Here is a 21,660-nt window from a genome sequence, read left to right as displayed (position 1 = left end):
TTTTTAGCACATGATGGTCCAAAATAGCACTGCCATTACACTTAAGGTGTCTGTCTGAGGGGATCTTTTAATAATAAAACAATTTTTTTTTAATTCACTGTCATAAAGACAAAACAAATTATTAAAATATCATCAGGTAATAATATGATTAGCTAGCATAGTTTCTGAGCACTATTAATGTTAGATGTGTAAGCATCAGTGCTGTTATTGTTAACAATAAATAAAGTTGTGCTTTTTGAACTAAAGCAGAAAAATGTAATATAAATATTAGATAAAACTTGAATCTTAAGTTTAAGCTGAAGTATTTTATAAAAAAAAAAATATTATAAAAAATAATAAAATATGACCATCACATAAAAATAACGAAATACAGCTTTGCTATTTGAAAGAAAAATTTGCAAAAAGATTTTAAAATAAAATATTGCATGCAATCTCATAACAATTACTAAATAATGTTTTGCTTTTTAAATAAAGGAGAAAAGATTAATATAAATATTAGATTAAACTTCAATCAAGTTGAAGTACTAAAATGACTAAAACTAATTAAGTAGATTAAAATATCAAATATAAAGAACTAAAATAGATATAAAAATAAAAGAATGCAATCACATAATTACTGAATGAAGTTTTGCTTTTTGAAATGAAGCAGCAAAATGTAATATAAATATTAGATTAAACTTAAATCAAGTTGAAGTATTAAAATGACTAAAACTAATTAAATAGATTAAAAGATCAAATATAAACAATTAAAAATAGATTTAAAAATAACATATTACAATCACGTAATAATTACTAAATAAAGTTTTGCTTTTTGGAAAAAAAAGCAGAAACATGTAATATAAATATTAGAATAAACTTCAATCAAGTTGAAGTACTAAAATGACTAAAACTAATTAAGTAGATTAAACAATTAAATATAAAGAACAAAAATAGATATAAAAATAAAATAATGCAATCACAAAACAATTACTAAAGGAAGATATGCTTTTTGAAATGAAGCAGTAAAATGTTATATAAATATTAGATTAAACTTAAATCAAGTTGAAGTATTAAAATGACTAAAACTAATTAAATAGTTTAAAAGATCAAATATAAAGAACTAAAAATAGATTTGAAAATAAAATATTGCAATCACATAACAATTACTAAATAAAGTTTTGCTATTTAAAATAAAATCAAGTTTTAGTATTAAAATTACTAAAAAAAATATTAAAAAAATAAAAATAGATTGCAATAAAATATTAAATATGACAATCACATAAGAATTGCTAAATAAAGTTTTGCTATTTGAAATAAAGCAGATTTAATATAAATGTTAGATGAAACTAGTACTAAAGTACTAAAATTACTAAAACTAATAAAATATATAAAAAGATAAAATATAAAGAAATTAAAAATAGAAATGTAATATAAATATTAGATGAAACTTAAATCAAGTTTAAATACTAAAATTAATAAAATATAAAGAAATACAAATACATTGAAAAATAACACATAACAAATAATAAAGTTTTGCTATTTGAACTAAAGCAAAAATGGAATATAAATGTAAGATGAACCAAATCAAGTTTAAGTATTAAAATGACTAAATCTAATACATAAATAAAAAGACCAAATATAAATAAATAAATATAGATTAAAAATAATAAAATATGCAATCACATAACAATTATTAAATATAGTTTTGCTTTTTGAAATAAAGCAATATATATATATATATATATATATATATATATATATATATATATATATATATATATATATATATTAGATGAAACCTAAATTTAGTAAAACCAATAAAATTGAAAACATGAGAAAATAAAAATATATTGAAAGTAATAAAATATGACAATCACAATTACTAAATATAGTTTTGTTATTTAAAAGAAAAAAATGTAGAGAATGTGATATAAATGTTAGATTAAACTAAAATCAAGTTGAAGTTGAAGTGCTAAAATTACAATCATTAATAAAATAAATAAAAATATAAAATATAAAGAAATAAAAATAGATTAAACAAAATATGACAATCCAAAAAGAATTACTAAATAAAGGTTTGCTATTTGAAATAAATCAGAAAAAATGTAATATACATATTAGATGAAAATTAAATCAAGTTTAAATACTAAAATTACTAAAACTAATAAATACATATGATAAAAAAATGACAGTCACATTACAATTACTATATATAGTTTTGTTATTAAAAAATGCAGAAAATGTAATATAAATATTAGATTAAACTTAAATCAAGTTGAAGTGCTAAAATTACAATAATTAATAAAATAGATAAAAATATAAAATATAAAAAATAGATTAAGCAATAAAATATAACTATCACAGAAGAATTACAAAATAAGTTTGACTATTTGAAATAAAGCAGAAAAAATGCATACATATTAGATGATGAAACTTAAACCAAGTTAAAATACTAAAATAGAGTAATAAAAAAATAGATAAAAAGTTAAAATATAAAGAAATAAAAACTTTTAAATATATTATAACTAAACATATTTATATGTAAATTCCCTTTCAATACATAAATGTTGTACACATAAATACAGTATAAAAGTCATGCAGTATAAAAAAAACCTGTTTAACATATTTAATAAATGGTTCTAAAAGGTTCTAAACCATAAACAACTTTGGAGAGGTACAAATATGGTACACTGTCAGAAAAAATGTGCAAAATTTGTACCTTCAGGGGTACAAAGGCTTGTCACTGGGGCAGTACCCTCAAGGGTACACCCGTTGTACCCTTTCACATGGGTACATATCTGTACCCTTGCAGTATGTACCTTACAAAGGCAAATATGTACCTTTGCTGACTAAATTGTACCATTTAGTGCTATGGTACCATAATGTACTTTTAAAAAAGGTACAAATTTGTCTTTTTTAAGGGTACTGCCCCAGTGACAAGCCTTTTGTACCTTATGGTGGCAAATCTGTACTACATACAACACATTAAAAAGGCCAGGATGCTGTTTATCACATTTATTAAACATTCAAAACATTACATTCTCACATTTTTCACAGGATGAATGTTTTAAACTCTATCACAATGTCATAACAGGATGCATATTGCAAAATTTTACTTAAAAAAATAAATAGAAATTTCATACTCAAAACTGTTCTTATAAAGCAAAACATTTTTTCCAACAGTACACATTTCATTAATTGATTATACCCTAACATTTTATCACAAAATAAGCTCTACCTCAATGTGTTTTAAAAGAATGCAAATATTGAGCAATTCTTTTTTCCAAAAACAATTGTTTATACTATTTCTAACTTTTTTTTAAACATTTTATAAAATTGGAAATATCAAGAATATTAAGCTTAATATTAAATTTTTCATAATCAATACATCCCATTAAGTAAATTTTTCTACTGCATTCTACATTTTCTAAAAAATGTTTTAAACATTAAGAATAAAAAACAACCCTTTTCCAACAGTACACATTTCATATTGTAACTTTATATGCGTAAATTCTTTTTATCACAAACCCATTTTTACCAAACGCAGTACTACACTAATACACAGTACTAATTGGAACTTTTTAAACATTCTTGAGGATCACAAACTACTTATTTATCATAAGCAGAGTACACGGCAAGGGCCTGAAAGTCCATCTCTTGCCCTGGTTTTATAACACTTCATTCAAAGTCAACTTTTACTGCGTATGCATGGAACTGTGAATCATACAACACTGGTATTAAAAAAACTTGCCACATTATATATATACACTGTTGACATTTAAAATGTATAGGATTTAAATCACTTTTGAAACACTGAATGTCGAAATCTTCACCCTTGTGTATCAGTATATTTGGCATTTTAACACAGGATATTAATTATTCGGGTGATAGATATTGGAAGGGGCTTGCCACCCACCTCAGTTATCTTTGCTATGGCATGCTGCCAGAAAGTCAGTGAATTCTTCATGTAGGGTGGACAAGCCAAGTTGAAAACAATAGTAAGCACTGAAGGCTGGGCATTGTAGTGATCCTTTCTTCAACTCCTAGTTCCTTGCACAACTCCACACCATCCACTTTGAAAAGTTGTACCCTCTTGGAGAAAGCCATTTTCCAGTCAGTTTCTGCCAACTGTAAGGTTGGGTATGGAGTATCAGCATCACACTGAGAAGAAAAGAAAACATCAAAAATCTATCAGTAAAACAATGCAATGTGCTGTTTTAAATGTTTTAAGACAAATAATGTGAAAATTTTGCCATAAACTACCTTGTAACCAATCAAGGTGTAGAGTTACATTCGAGCAATTTTAAGGCATGAAGATTTTTTTTCACACAAAGAAAAAACATTTAAATATCATTTATAAATATAATTTAAAAAAGCTTAATAGATAATCAATAAATAGATAATCACAAAACCACTATGTTTATGTAAATACCTAGATCTTCTGCAAGCATCTTTTCTCTTGCTTCTTGTAGACTTCGTCCAACGGAGCATTTCTTTGAACAAGCTGAAGCACCTTGGGCACAATACTGGTAAAGCCATCCCTGAAGTGCCGGCTTAAACTGCAGGCGATGAATGCATTCGGTCAGCTTCATCACACAACTGAAAATTTACAAAAAGATAAAGTTAATCATTTAAATTAACTAAAAATACTTCAAAACAATCAAATCAGACATTTTAATATTCTTTCATTGCCATTTCCCTTTAGTAATATACAAATATTTCTAAGATTGAATGCACAAATATTTGTTTACCTGAAGATTTAGAAAATTACAATGTTTCTACAAATTTGTTTTAACTGTAAATTATCATTATAGCATACTGTTTATTTATATCGACATTCAACATTCATTTTAAGCCAATAACTGATTTAGAATCTGTGATATCACTGACCCCTGAGGATGTTCATCTCTCTTATCTTCCCTGGCTCAAATTTGTAATTTTGTTAATATTTTAATTAATTTCAATATTTATTAACATAATGATAAAAGCCAAAATATTAAATGTAATAAATGTATTTTGACTGAGTAAAATCTACTGACTTCAGCAATCTACTACTACTACATTGCTATCGGTGACAGTTTAAAAATGGGAGAATTCCTTGTTTTTGCCCGAAGTTTTCAAGCCGGGAACAGAAAAAGAATTAAAGATACCTTATTAGTCTTTCAAATTTTCTTTCTTATAGCATTAATTCAGCCAAAAAGTTTAGTTTGGTCATTAATTATTCACCTTCATGTCATTCCAAACCAGTAAGACTTCATCTTCGGAACACAATTTAAAATAATTTTGATGAAACTAACTCTAACTCTCCCAACTTTCCTTGTGTGTGCTGACTGGCCACCCTGCTTTTTAAAATATTGGCATCAGGCATTAAAAAAATCAATATGGTTAACCGTTAAACATAGGACAAATATAATACACAAAACTCAGTGTTATACTTACATTTCTGTAGTTGAAGTTTGTTGATAGGCTTCTGCTGGCACTGGTACTAGTGTTACTGTTACCACCTCCATCTTGTGTACAAATTTGTTAAATCCACCTTATTTTCTAAAAGGAAAAAAATGCATAGTCTGTGTGAGCTTGAGGTTTTAACAGCAACAATAAAATCTCTTTTTTTCAATGGACATTCATCAGTATAAAAACATTGCTTTAATTTAGAAAAATACAGAATAAGTTAGTACTTATACACTTCCAGAAAAAGGTACAATACTGTCACTGGAACAGTACCCTAAGGTACAAAAGCTAAAAGGTACCAAAATGTACACTTAACGAACTAACAGAGAACTATACTTTTTTTAACTGAGAGTGTATTATTAAAAGCCAAATTATTTAAATTTGCATCTCACAGACTAGAAACGTATTTCTCGAGTTTTGATAAATAATGGTAACTTAAACCAATTTTACTTGCTGTCCTTGGAAGGGCTCGATACCGACGCCTCAATACGACAACAAATAATTAGGACTCTCCTGGATTTACGTTTATAACGTTAGTTAAATATGTAACGTTACCAAACAAAACTGATATAAATCAACATGGATAATAATCGTAAGGTATATAATTCCAGAAAGACTAGGAGAGGCGTTAAAATAAAAGGCGTTCGCTCGTGTCCGGAAGGAAACACGGGTAAGTTAACGTTAACGTAACGTTAAGATTAGAGTAGTAAGAACATTTTGGTAAACTGAATTTATTAATCTATGGTACACAAACGCGATAGACCTGAGCTGTTTCTATGGCCGTTTCACCGCTGTTTTGTCAGCGTCTCATGCCATCTCTAGGTGGAGTATGAGTTAAGCGAAAAATTATATCTTAATTTCCGGCTAAATGATAAAAAATTATTGTAATAATAACAATAAGCTTAAAATGTAATGGCAATGCGTTGGTTTTGTCAGGTCAGTTTTCGAAGAAAGGTTTTCCTCACGCATCAGATAACGTTAGGCCTGGCTACAGACGCAATGTCAAGTTAACAAAAATCGAAAGGGAACCAACAGATTTTCACAGTACTTAAAATTAAACTTACCTCTAAATTTCTGTGCTTCGTCTTCAGTGACATGTATTCCAGGCAACTTCTTTCAGTTTTTGAATAAGATCCTCCGTGTCTCCGTCGACAGCGTCAGAAATGAATTGAATGATGTCCTGAATAATAACCGGCGTCACGCACAATCTCATTTTCAAAATGCACAGCGCGGGCTACAATCCCATTGGACGACACGAAAAGGCTGGCTTCGAAAATATGTATTTGAACTGAGGCAAAGTAGTACACCATATATAATGTTTAATAAACGTTAAATAGTTTTGTATACTACACTGTGCTTTTGCTAATTACTATTAGTATGTGTATTTGTTTAACTCTGCATTAAAAACAAAACTTAAAACAGCTCTTATATCAGTTTAAAATTACAATTAAAAATGCAGACCTACTTTAATACAAATGCTTTACGTTTAAAAGTTATTATCTTGATGTTCTGCATAAACACTAAAATGTAATTTGCGTGTGTACTGTTCAGAACTGGTCAGAAAGATGAAGGCTCTTGAACATATTTGGTTATTTTGTGCATCTCTTCCAAATAACTAACAACTCATGAAAATGATTATCTTGCTATGTTTAATTTTGGGTGACTATTTCATACACTTTGGCTTACTTCTTTGGTCACACAAGTGATTGTACCTTTCTTTGGGGATTAAATGGTACAAACGTGGACCCTCTGGCAGTTGGAAACATATCTGTACCTTTTTTACCCCTAAATGGTACATATGAGTACTCTAAGGTGCAACTATGAACCATCGAGGGTACAACTTCACCATTTGTACCCTAAGTGTCACAAATGGACCCCAACCGTACCCTTTTTTCTGACAGTGTAATGCAATCACGCTATCCACTGCTACTCTGTTACAAGCGTATTCCTTTGCATCAGAGAGTATGCATATTGTGTTCAGTGATTTTAACAAGCTCTATTCAAGCTAAATTATTAAACCCTAAATTTCATAATGTCAGTGGAAATTGCAACAGTGATTCAGCCATGCTTGGCTGAGTTTCTCTTCATGAAATTTGCAGTAAAATCAGAGCCTCCGAAGTGCCTTAGAACAGGTCTAAATGCTCATTTCCCATCTCTGTACGAACTTTGAATAACTGTGAGGACTTCCAGTGCCACATGAGAACAACAGAGCAATGAAATGTGGACTTTAGCCTCGTTACATCACCCTATTACTGCATCACTTTCACTTTGTGTCCAGAGCGTGTCCTCCAATAAGTGAAATATGATGGCATTTACTCAGGGATGAGTCTCTCTGGAGGCCCACAGTGTTTCGAGGAGAAGAAGAATTGGATGAGAGTGAGGAGGGATGGAGAAGAAAGAGGTCCTTGATAAATAGTGTCTCAGAAGAGAACAGATGATGAGGATCATGTGGAGGCAAGGCACTCGTGCAGAGGAGAGAACAAATCAAATGATATGAAAAGCACGGAGATGTGTGTTGCTCGAACAGGAATACAGAGCCAGTGGGGAGGAGTGGACAGATGGCCTGGGAACAGAATTGCTGGTCATATCTCTATGAATTCACTGTTTTTTGTGTCTTTTAAATGTCAGGCTTTGTACTGACTCACTCTAGGAGTGTTCTTAAATACTCTTCCTTGATATTGTGCTTTGTGCTTTTTGGTTTCTTTAACTGGAGCTGCATAGTATGATCATAAAATGGTTGTGGTGTGTTTTCCTTCACATTTGAATGTGAGTAAGTGGATGAGTGACACAGTGCTTTTTTTCTTTGTATTATTTACTAAGCCATATGAAAGCTGAAAAAAAATATTAGATAGCATTTAAATTAAAGTTTTTTAAATACAATTCTTTTTATATTTTATTTTATTTTATTTTATTTTATTTTATTTTATCTTATTTTATTTTATTTTATATATTACTCCTACACTGTAAAAGAAAAGTCTGTAAAAACACAGTACAATATACCATAATTATTTTATTTTATTTTATTTTATTTTATTTTATTTTATTTTATTTTATTTTATTTTATTTTATTTTATTTTATTTTATTTTATTATTTTATTTTATTTTATTAGTCCTAGACTGTAAAAACAGAAGTCTGTAAAAACACAGTTCAATATACCATAATTATTTTATTTTATTTTATTTTATTTTATTTTATTAGTCCTAGACTGTAAAAACAGAAGTCTGTAAAAACACAGTTCAATATACCATAATTATTTTATTTTATTTTATTTTATTTTATTTTATTAGTCCTAGACTGTAAAAACAGAAGTCTGTAAAAACACAGTTCAATATACCATAATTATTTTATTTTATTTTATTTTATTTTATTAGTCCTAGACTGTAAAAACAGAAGTCTGTAAAAACACAGTTCAATATACAATAATTATTTTATTTTATGTATTAGTCCTACACTGTAAAAACAAAAGTCTGTAAAAAGTACAATATACCATAATAATTTTATTTTATTTTATTAGTTTTTAGTTCTATGTAATAATAACAGTTATGAATGTATTTATAACAAACAGTATGTATGTATGAATATAGTAAATAATTAATATAATAAACATTTTATTTTATTTTATTTTTTATTTTATAAATAAATAAAAAAATACACTGTAATAAAAATATACCGTGATAATTTGAAAGGAATTTTCTGTATTTGATTTTATTGTAGTTTAGTTTAATTTAGTTAAGTTTATCTTGGTATTTAGTTCTATGTAATAATATATTTAAAAAAAATACTTTAAATAAATTATTGTAAATAATTGATATAATAAACATTTTATTTTATTTTATTTTTCTATGTAATAATATATTTATATATTTTCTAAACCTGAAAAATAATGTAATAAAAATAGTGTGTGTATATATATATATATATATATATATATATATATATATATATATATATATATATAATTATTAAACAAAATGTATATAAATACAATGACATAAATATGTTTTACATTTTTGTTTGTTTGTTTAATTTCTAAATTAGTTTTGTGTTTTTAAATACATTTTTTATAATAGAAATCATTTAAATAAGTTCAACTGGGAAAAAAAGTATTTATTTGTTTGTTTGTTTGTTTGTGTGTCCCAAAGTATATTATTTTAAAAAATGTAGATTATTACTTATTCACATTACTTTTTTATATTCAATGAATTGATTTTCTTCTAAATGAACACAATTTGCATTATTTCTGAAGAATGTTTAAAACATCCTCACATTATTTTATATTATTTTCTATCTTTTTATGGTTCAATTTGGGACATTCAGGGCATTTAAAGTATTATGTTTTGACACTTTGACCCTTTCTGTCCCATAGAATCAGACGACACACCATATTTCGTCATTGGAGCCATCCTGTACCGCACCCTCGGCCTCTTAATGCCTCCACCAAAGTAAGTCCAGTCTTTGAGTGTGTGTAAACGCATATATTTGTGTGTTTTAATATATATTTGAAGGCTGTTTCAAGGACACTCATTCTGTTACTCTGCAAATGATTGACATCAGCCGGCAGAGACAATGGACAATTATTGAAATTGACCCAATAGATGAAAGTGGAACAGTCATTAAGCCTGTCTAGAAATGAGCTTATATTTCTAAGATGCTTATTTGGAGGTCTTGACTGTACCCTTTATATTCAGATAGGAGGTCAGAAGTTCATACTACTACATACAGGATTAACCGTGGTTAATCCGGTGAAGTTCGCCACCCTTTGTGGACTCATTGTGCTGCCACACTGTCTTCTGCTCTAGTTTTACAACAGCAGGCTAAAATGGACAAACAGTGCTGTCTGTTCCTAAAATACCTCCTATTCCTGCACTACATGTTAATCCCATGATCCATGCCATGGATATTCTGATGTTGTACCTAGGGATATGACTCTTAAAACCTCAAATTAACCATGTTACACAGCCTAAGCCTTATCAAACTGACTCAGCTGTTCTCACAGAGATTGACACAGGGGAACATTATTAGTCTAGATGGACATTAAAAGGTTAAAAAACCCACAAATGGTTAGAATTGTTATTAAAAATAAATAAACAAATAAATGAAAGGTCATGTGATTAGTTTTCGCTTCATATTTAAATTGGAGTATGTGGACCAGTGACATAAAAAAAAATAATTGTCCTATATATTAAACTGTTTTATTTATTTATTTTAAATGTATTGGCGTTTTATTTTTATAATTTTGTATGTGTGCATGTACACACACATATGTACATATAATACAAATCACACATACACACATGCATATATATATATATATATATATATATATATATATATATATATAAATGTCAAAAAATTTATTTATTTACTTTAAATGTAATGCCATTTGTATTTATAAAATATATAAAAGTTAAAGATTTAAAAAAAAACTAATACATTTTTTTTAAATACAACTGCATTACATTTTACTGAAATAAATCAATACAATAATGTATAATACAAATAATATATTTTAATATTATTTTAAATATGTGACCCTGGACCACAAAACCAGTCATAAGGTTAAATTTGACAAAACTGAGATTTATACATCATATGAAAGCTCAATAAATAAGCTTTCTATTGATGTATGGTTTGTTAGGATAGGACAATATTTGTCTGAGATACATCTATTTGAAAATCAGAAATCTTAGGATGCAAAAAAATCAAAAAGACTGAGAAAATCACCTTTAAAGTTGTCCAAATTAGGTTCTTAACAATGCATATTACAAATCAAAAATTACATTTTGATATGTTTATAGTAGGAATTTTACAAAAACTCTTCATGGAACATGATCTTTACTTAATTTCTTAATGATTTTTGGCATAAAAGAAAAATCAAAAATTTTGACCCATGCAATGTATTTTTGGCTATTGCTACAAATATACCCCAGCGATTTAAGACTGGTTTTGTGGTCCAGGGTCACATATTATATTTATTTTATTACACATAATACAAATATTATATATATATAATAAACAAAAAATATTCCGATATACAAACTAAGGACCAAAAAAAAAAAAAAACATAAAAATTTATTTATTTATTTAAAATGTAAAGCAGTTTAAAAAAAAAAAAAAAAAACTAATAAATTATAAAAATAAGACTGCATTACATTTTAAAGAAATACATAAATACCTTTTTTGGTAACACTTTAGAATAGGTAACACTTATTCACTATTGACTACGACTTATTAGCATGCATATTACTAGAATATTGTCCATTTATTAGTACTAATTAAGCACATATTAATGCCTTATTCTACATCCCTAATCCTAACTATTAATAAGCAGCAAATTTGGAATTTATTGAGGGAAAAGTCGTAGTTAATAGTGAATAAGTGTTACCTATTCTAAAGTGTTACCCATTTTGGTATGTGAATTTTACATAGGACCAAAAAAAAAAAAATTATATTTATGTCACTAGTCCACATACTTGAATTGAAATATTAAGAGAAAAAGAATCACATCACATATTATTTAAAAAAAAAAATGAATTTAAGTAAACACACACACACACTGTTTTTAATTTGAATATATTTTAAAATGTAATTTTTAGCATCATTATTCCAGTCACATGATCCTTCATAAATCATTATATTCTGATTTACTTCTCAAAAAACATTTATTATTATGTAGAAAGTAGAATTTTTCCAGGTTTCTTTGATGAATAGAAAGTTCAGAAGAACAGCATTTATCTAAAATAGAAATCTTTTTTAACATAATATATACATAACACATATATACATAATAACATTATTAAATGTCTTTATCATCACTTTTGATGAATTTAAAACATCCTTGCTAAATAAAAGCAACAAGATACTTTAGTAGTCTCACATAGTACTTTGGGTTTTACAAGGACAGTTTTTACATACATTTTGTTCATATTCATAATGTCACGCATTTGCATTTTGAGTGTGGACATAAAGACCACTTACGGAAAATAGCCACGTCGTGCACAGTTAGGGCAAACATGGGGCTACATTTTTAGATATTCTGTGTAACTGTGTTGCCTTTGCCCTCAGTGTAGCCACTACTGAGAGGCTGTCTGTATTGAGAGAGAGGAGATAAGCATAATTAGGCTGATTCGTGCGGCTGACACTGGGGGGCATGTAGAGACGTCTCTTCTCCTGCTCAAGCCCTGCTGGGGTCTGTAGTTCACTGTCCAAACTCACTGAGCATGTCAGAGCCCTCAACCCTGACGAGGAACACAAGAGCCTGCCGACAACCGCTGCTTGTGTTTGCTTCTGTCTCTTTCTATTGTGAGCCGTGTAAGAGGCGCGGGTATCCAGGTCATTGCTCCTCAGTGTGGTTGATTGTGACGGCGCTCGTTGAATATGTATGGGATCAAGGCTATTTGTTTGTTTTTGGTTTGCTTTTGCTTTGTGTCTCATTAATTTTCTGCGCAGAGCACACATCTTTGCTCCCGCTGCCCCAGGGGGAGCTAACCTGCCCGATTTGTTTGTGACAGAATGTAACTCCCTGTGACCAAACTCCCACGGATACACAAGTTTTAGCTTTCGCAGTAACACACACACCTTCACACACACTAAAAATAGATGGATTTGCTTGGCGCAGGATAGTCCAAAATAGCTCTGCCAATGGATTTAAAACACACACACATACACACAAACGGTGGCACTCAGCCATTATATTATGCTCTGTCATGGATTACCTGCCAGGGTTGTGTGCCATTCAGAATTCAATTGAATATAATTTGAATTAAGGTGTGCAGAACTGTATTTTGAATTTGAGGAAGTACAATTAAAATGCACTGAAAAAAAAAAAATATATATATATATATACAGTCAAGCCCGAAATGATTCATACCCCTGACAAATTCTGACTTAAAGTTACTTTTATTCAACCAGCAAGTTTTTTGTTTTCTTTTTTTTATGACCGTAAATGACACTGGCTTCTCCCAAAAGATAATAAGACGATGTACAAGAGGCATCATTGTGGAAAAAAAAATATTTCTCAGCTTTTATTTACATTTGAACATGAAAAGTGGCATGTCCAAAATTATTCATACCCTTCTCAATAATCAATAGAAAAGCCTTTATTAGCTATCACAACAATCAAACGCTTCCTGTAATTGCTGACCAGCTATTTGCATGTCTCCACTGGTATTTTTGCCCATTCATCTTTAGTGATGAGCTCCAACTCTTTCAGGTTGGAGGGTCTCCTTGCCATCACCCTGAACTTCAAAACATTTAGATATGGTCTTATAACACTTTCCTGACTTGTGAGCAGCCACAATGCGCAACCATAGGTCCCCTGTGAGGTCCTTTGTCTTAGCCATGACTGTCCACAAACCAGCACCAGAGAGCTTCTGTTTTTCACCTGTTGAGTTGATTAAAACAGCTGTTCCCAATGAATCAGGGTAATTAGGATGCTTTAGAACAGCTTGGACTATTTGGAATGGTATTGAACTTTGGATTTTCCCATAGACTGTGACAGTTTGCAAAGGGTATGAATAATTTTGGACATGCCACTTTTTGTTCAAATGTAAATAAAAGCTAAGAAATATATATATATATTTTTTTTTTCACAATGATGCCTCTTTTACATTGTCTTATCTTTTGGGAGAAGCCTGTGTCATTTCCGGTCAAAAGAAAATTTGCTGGTTGAATAAAAGTAACTTTAAATCAGAATTTGCCACGTGTATGAATAATATTGGACTTGACTGTATATGGTGTAAGTGTACATTATCATTCTAACCAATATTTGAAATGCTGCCAATATAATTTGTTAAAATCTGTTTTTATGTAAATTGTTTTGGCAAAATTGAACAAGTTTAGAGAAATATACTACAGTCAAAATTTTTGGACAGTGAGAATTCTCTTCTGCTCACCAAGCCTGCATTAATTTGATCCAAAGTACAGCAAAAAAAGTAACAGTTTGAAATATAACTGCGTTCTATTTGAATGTATTTTACAATGTAATTTATTCCTGGGATCAAAGCTGTGATCAGCATCATTTCTCCAGCCTTCAGTGTCACATGATCTTTCAGAAATCATTCTAATATGCTGATTTGCTGTTCAAGAAACATTTATTATTATTATTATTATTATTATTATTATTATTATTATTATTGTTGTTGTTGTTGTTGTTGTTGTTATTATTAATATTTAAAACATTTTCCTTGATGAATAGAAGGTTTGGTTCAGAACAACGACATTTATCTGAAATAAAAAGCTTTTGTAACATTGTACACTACACCATTCAAAGGCTTGGAGTCAGTCAAATTTTTTGGGGGGGAAATAAATTATGGAAATCAATACTTTTATTTAGCAAGGATGCTTTAAATTGATTAAAAGTGACGATAAATGCATTAATAATGTTACAAAGGATTTCTGTTTCAGATAAATGCTGTTCTTCTGAACTTTCTATTCATCAAAAAAACCTTCTCAGCTGTTTTCAACGTAATATTAATAATAAATGTTTTTTTTAGCAGCAAATTAGAATATTAGAATGAATTCTGAAGGATCATGTGACACTGAAGACTGGAGTAATTAAAAAATCAGCTTTGTAATCACAGGAATAAATTATATTTAAAAATATATTCATATATAAAACAGTTATTTTAAATAGTAAAATAAAAAAAATCTATATTTTACTGTTTTTGCTGTACTTTGGATAAAATAAATGCAGGCTTGGTGAGCAGAAGAGACTTTTTTAAAAAAGCATTAAAAATCTTACCGTCCAAAAACTTTTGAGAAAAGTGTACTGTAAAAGTGTCTGGAAATTATTATGCAGAATTAGAAAATTTTAAATGCAAAGTGTTCTGTGACAAACTTTGTCAACTAATACACATTCTCTGTTGTGTGACTATGTTTAATTTATTAGAATTGTATTTTTGAAATTCTGAATGTTGCCCAGCCAATTGGTAGATGTGAAATGGAGTCAGTTTTGGATCTAACTCACACTGTTATCTTTCCTCCCAGAGATCCATTTGTGATCAGCTCAAAAATTCTGACAGTGACTGTACGTCCTTTACCCAAGCCTACCGAGCCCTTGGTATCAGTGGAACTTGCCCCTTTGCTCAATGTAAGTACCTTATACTTTTATTTATATTTGAACAGTCTTTAATATTAAATGCCCCAAGGTAATATGCATATTACATCACAGTATGTTTTTGATGTATATTTTCTGAACTATATCACTTGGTTGACTAGTCAAAGCGTTTTTTTATTTCTTATACACTACCGTATAAAACTTTTTTTAAACTAAACTTTTTTATTTTAATAATTAAGTCTCTTCTGCTCACCAAGGCTGCATTTATTTGACTAAAATACTGTACAAATAATAATATTGTGAAAGGTTACTTTGGAAATGTAATAGGTTACAGATTACAACTCACCCTATTTAAAATGTAACAAGTGATGTAACTATTTCAATTACTTTATAAAGTAATGTAACTGATTACATTTGATTACTTTTTGGTTACTTTTCCAAAATTCTAACAAATGTGTTGAACTGGTAATCATTTTCAAACATTTAAACCAGGTAGGTTAACCTTAAGATAGTACTCAACACTAATTATAATCAGACAAAATCCTTCATCACTTGAATTAAGATTATAATAGTTTAATTTTAAAGCACAGCCACCACAAAATCAGACTTTTCTTAAGGTTAAATACAGGTTTCAAATCATAAGACATAGTTTAATACCTCTAATACTGTTTTTGAAATCAAATATTTGCATAGACAGGAAACACTGGCTTCTAATGATGACTTTGGAAAAAAGTTGTATAAAAATAAAGCATATATATAAACCCAAATAGGAAATAAAACAGTTAAATAAGCAATTTGGGAAAGAAATCAATCGAATCTGTGTGTGTGTGTGTGTGTGTGTGTGTGTGTGTGTGTGTGTGTGTGTGTGCACCTGGTATTCATCACGTTGTGGGGACCAAATGTCCCCACAAGGATAGGAATACCAGTAGATTTTGACCTTGTGGGGACATTTCTCAGGTCCCCATGAGGAAACAGGCTTATAAACCATGCACAATAAGTTTTTTTGACGAAGTAAAAGCGTGCACAATCTCCTGTGAGGGCTAGGTTTAGGTGTAGGGTAGGTGTAGGGCGATAGAAAGTACGGTTTGTACAGTATAAAAACCATTACGTCTATGGAATGTCCCCATAAAACATGTAAACCCAACGTGAGTGTGTGTGTGTGTGTGTGTGTGTGTGTGTGTTTGTGAAAATATTCAGATGTAACCCCCTTTGTAATCATTAACAATTTCATAAGTAACTGTAATTGATTACACATTTTTACAGATTACAGATACATTAATTTTGTTTAATAAACTATGGAATGCTGTTAAAAACCTAATAAAACTTAAAACTACCAAGCTAAACCTGTTGTATTACTGACAATGTTGTGTAAACATGGCTGAAGACGTGAAAAGAGTCTTGTGACTTTGATTATTTATTTCAAGCGATTCACTAGCAAAAACCAGTTTAATTAAAGCCAATCATTTTTGATTTTCAGTGTTGCTTGTTAGGATTTTAATGTTTTTTCACGTAGTGAAACTCCAAATTTGTTAAACCATTGCATCGCAAATGATTCACTGTTTCGAAGTGCTCCAATTGAATCAGATCGGACTTCGTATTGTGAATCATTTGATTTACAGTGAGGGAAAAAATTATTTGATCCCCTGCTAATTTTGTACGTTTGCTCACTGACAAAAAAATGTATCAGTCTATAATTTTAATTGTAGGTTTATTTTAACAGAGAGAGACAGAATCCAGTAAAACGCATTTCAAAAAAGCTATAAATTGATTTGCATTTTAATGAGTGAAAAAAGTATTTGATCGCCTATCAATCAGCAGGATTTCTGGCTCCCAGGTGTATTTTATACAGGTCACGAGCTGAGATCCCTTTAATAGAGTGCTCGTAATCTCAGCTTGTTACCTTTATGAAAGACACCTGTCCACAGAATTAATCAGATTCCAAATTCTCCAACATGGCCAAGACCAAAAAGCTGTCCAAGGATGTCAGGGACAAGATTGTAGACCTACACAGGGCTGGAATGGGCTGCAAGACCATTGCCAAGCAGCTTGGAGAGACGGTGACAACAGTTGGTGTGATTATTCGCAAATAGAAGAAACACAAAATAACTGAATAATCTCCCTCGGTCTGGGGCTCCATGCAAAATCTCACCTCGTGGAGTTTCAATGATCATGAGAATGGTGAGGAATCAGCCCAGAACTACATGGGAGGATCTTGTCAATGATCTCAAGGCAGCTGGGACCATAGTCACCAAGAAAACAATGTGTAAGACACTGCGCCATGAAGGACTGATATCCTGCAGCGCCCACAAGGACAATCTGCTCAAGAAAGCACATGTACAGGCCCGTCTGAAGTTTGCCAATGAACATCTGAATGATTCAGAGGAGAACTGGGTGAAAGCGTTGTGGTCAGATGAGACCAAAATCAAGCTCTTTGGCATCAACTCAACTCACCTTGTTTGGAGAATGCTGCCTAAGACCCCAAGAACACCATTCCGACTGTCAAACATGGAGCTGGAAACTTTATGCTTTGGGGGTGTTTTTCTGTTAACTGGGCAGGACAAATGCACCGCATCAAAGGAACGATAGACGCGGCCATGTACCATCAAATCTTGGGTGAGAACCTCCTTCCTTCAGGCCAGGGCATTGAAAATGGGTCGTGGATGGGTATTCCAGCATGACAATGACCAAAAACACACGGCCAAGGCAACAAAGGAGTGACTCAAGAAGAAGCACATTAAGGTCCTGGAGTGGCCTAGCCAGTCTGCAGACCTTAATCCATAGACAATCTGTGAAGGGAGCTGAAGGCTTGAGTTGCCAAATGTCAGCCTCAAAACCATAATGACTTGGAAAGGATCTGCAAAGAGGAGTGGGACAAAACCCCTTCTGAGATGTGTGCAAACCTGCTGGCCAGCTACAAGAAATGTCTCACCTCTGTGATTGCCAACAAGGGTTTTGCCAAAGTCATGTTTTGCTATAATACTTATTTCACTCATTAAATAGCAAATCAATTTTTTACTTTTTTGAAATGCATTTTCTTGGTCTCTCACTGTTAAAATAAACCTACCATTAAAATTATAGCCTGATCATTTCTTTGTCAGTGGGCAAACGTACAAAATCAGCAGGGGATCAAATAATTTTTTCCCTCACTGTAGATTTGGACTTCGGAGCGGGTTCCCGAATCATTTGATTTATACTGAAACTTTGCATATATGTGAATCATATAATTCAGACCAGAACTTTTTGGTTCGCATATCGTTTGATTCAGTTTGGGATATTAGAGCACGTATAGTGAATCTTTTCTTTCACATCAGGCTTTTGGAGTATTTTCAAGAAAGGATTTTTTAATTAAATAGTAGAAAAATCATCAAACCATTAAGGCAGTACAGTTATAAAAACAAGACAAAGAAAAAAGATAAATAAGTATACACAAATACAAATCCTATAAGAAAATTAACTCTGGTTTTAATTAGAAAGAAAAGACATTGTTTGATAAGTGAGATCTCTGATTGAAGTCTTTGCAGTGTTTGAAAACTCTTTGACTCTCCTGAAATCTCATTTTACAGTATCTGTACGAACCCCTTCAGTCGCAAATGTGACCGAAATGGTCGCACTGTAGAGCCCTGTCTCACATTTCCTCTTTTGGTTCTAACTGTACCGCTAGTTATGACTTATAACCCATCCACATTCACACATGCTGGCAAATTGCCTCAGATGTGGAGAGCGCAGGCTTCTAACAGAGTGAGTCTATTTGAACACCATAATCAGGCAAGAAATACAGTTCTGTTAGAATGACCCTCTATTAATAATCCTCTGTTATGAATAGAACATCTTTAACAATCCCTAAATACACAGGACATAAAGTACTGCACATAAAAGCTCTCAATATTTTATGTGGGAAAAAAAAAATGTAATAAAAATATACCCGCAAGGATTTATGCAAAATGCGAAACCTGCAGATTGGATTGTGCATCACTGCAGATATCAGCTGCGCCGAGAACACTGCCATTGTGATGTTCCCCCAGTCGTCATGGCAACCTTTACCTGCTATCTCCTCCGTAGAGGCGCGAGTTTTGGGAATGCGGGAGTGGACGTGATTCATGAATGTTTTCTATGCACACGTCCCCTGCTGTACCGAGGTCGTGCCCCGCTCAGCCGTGGTCCTGGGTGAGTCCCATCTGCGTACGGAAGACCTTGGCAGGGGTCAGTGTCCAGATTGTCCAGCGGAGCCTCGGCCGCAGATGTTGGGACACGGAGGGGGGGTCCGAGGCTGTGTATTGGGACTTGTCCTCTCTGTGTGGACAGCTGCTCTGAGACATCCTGCCTGAGCCATCCTGACCCCCAGAGGCTGCTGGGAAATGGAGGCAGTGCACTCCAGCTGTGGCATTGGCCGGCGATCCTCCCCATTCATCAGCCTTAACACGGGCGAACTGACATCCACGCCAGTTATTGATCACTGATGTCCAAACGCATCCGGCTGTCAGTGTCAAATTGAAATGATGTATTCAATTGCATGTTTTGTTGGTTTTGTTTACCACCTGCGATGACAAAAAGGCACCGGTCATTTGTTCTCATTATAAATGAGAGTACCAAAGCCATCTGTCTGTGGTGCTGATAAGTACATTCGAGCCAATCGAATGGCACGAGTCCATACTGGACACTTAAAACTGGCCTTAGCAGACACATTGCAATGATCGAACATCTGCGTGAGTGTTTCTGGGCTCATCAGACTGCTATTCTGTCCTGAAAGCCGCTCTTGGGCCGTTGTGAAGCGGACTGTGTCAACCATCTGTCATTCAAACACTTACTTTGTGTCAACTGTTGAAATGTGACTCAGTCATTTGATTCAATCCAGTATGTGGCATTGCTTAACCACTTGGGGGCAATGAAATGTTTAAAAATATGGTATAGTGTCTGTATCTTCCTTTATTGGAAGTATACAACCTCACTGAGACAATATAACAAGATATAATTGCCCTCTGTTTCTGGCAGCCCTAGTGGGAGTCGGTTGTACCCCTGAAGGTCGGAGGTGATCATTGTTCAGGTCATAAGGGCCCATGTGGGATTCCTCCTGCTGAAAAGACATAATAGGCATAACTTGAGCTGAGACAGATTAGTCAATTATAGCAGTTGATTCACTGATGAATCAATAATGAGCTGTTCATTCAGCCATGCACCACTGAACCCTGATTAGAGCCACACACTGGGCATAAAGTGATGGCATCATTTCAGACTCTCATGAATCAATGAATCAAGAATGAGGAGTCTCTCTCTTTTTTCTTCTTTTTTTTCCATTTTTTCCCTTGTTTTGTTTCTTTATTTAAAGGAAACGGATATTGTGAAATATTATTGCAATTTAAAATTGTGGTTTTCTATTTTAATAGACTTTAAAATAGAATTTATTCCTGTGATGAAAAGCTGGATTTTCAGCATCATTACTTCAGTCTTCAGTGTCAAATAATCCTTTAGAAATCATTCTAAAATGCTGATTATGTCGGAAACATTTATGCTCTTTGATATTTTTTTAGGAAACTTTAACTGTAAAAAAAAAACAAAAACAAACAACAAACAAAAAAAACAGTATTTATTATCTTTTGTAACGATATACAATACTGTTCCAAGTTTGGGGTCAGTACATTTTTTTTTCTTTCTTTCTTTCAAAGAAATTAATACTTTTATACATTAAGGATGTGTTAAAATGATAAAAAAAAAAGTGATAGAAAAGACTTACATTGTTAGAAAAGATTTCTATTTTGAATAAATGCTGTACTTTTGAACTTTGTATCTATAAGAATCCTGAAGAAAGTATTACAGTTTCCAAAAAATGTTTCCAACATTGATAATAAATCAGCATATTAGAATGTTTTCTGAAGGATGTAAAACTGCAGAGTGAGGTAATGGCTGATGAAAATTCAGCTTTGCGTCACAGAAATAAATTATATTTTAAAGTATATTAAAATTGAAAACTGTACTTTTAAATTGCAAAACTATTTCGCAATATTACCTTTTTTTGTGTGTATTTTTGATCAAATAAATGGAAATTTGATGAGCATTAGAGACTTCTTTAAAAACATTAAATATCTTTCTGACCCCAAAGTTTTGGGGTTGGTAAAATAATCTAAAATAATCTATAGTTTTTTAATCACTTTTTATCACTTTTAATCACTTTTTTAAT

The 21,660-nt window shown here is 31.4% G+C and overlaps 1 protein-coding gene and 1 long non-coding RNA gene across 2 annotated transcripts in view; one reads left to right on the top strand and one right to left on the bottom strand.

The window, feature by feature from the left end:
- Nucleotides 1–21,660, top strand: part of adgrb2 (adhesion G protein-coupled receptor B2) — a 341,301-nt gene that overhangs the window by 175,600 nt on the left and 144,041 nt on the right. Inside the window, 2 exon segments of the mRNA XM_073821334.1 lie at nucleotides 9,798–9,873; nucleotides 15,419–15,521. Coding sequence (XP_073677435.1) covers nucleotides 9,798–9,873; nucleotides 15,419–15,521 — 179 coding nt within the window.
- LOC141289241 (uncharacterized) lies at nucleotides 3,370–5,964 on the bottom strand. The gene is made up of 3 exons (XR_012339884.1): nucleotides 5,419–5,964; nucleotides 4,412–4,578; nucleotides 3,370–4,140 (listed from the first exon to the last, which is right to left on the bottom strand). It is a non-coding gene; the product is annotated as an uncharacterized lncRNA (long non-coding RNA).

This window comes from Garra rufa, chromosome 17 (genome assembly GCF_049309525.1).
Source record: "Garra rufa chromosome 17, GarRuf1.0, whole genome shotgun sequence".
Lineage (NCBI taxonomy): Eukaryota > Metazoa > Chordata > Actinopteri > Cypriniformes > Cyprinidae > Garra > Garra rufa.
Note: the sequence above shows the minus strand (reverse complement) of the source record. Positions and strands in the feature narration are given on the sequence as shown.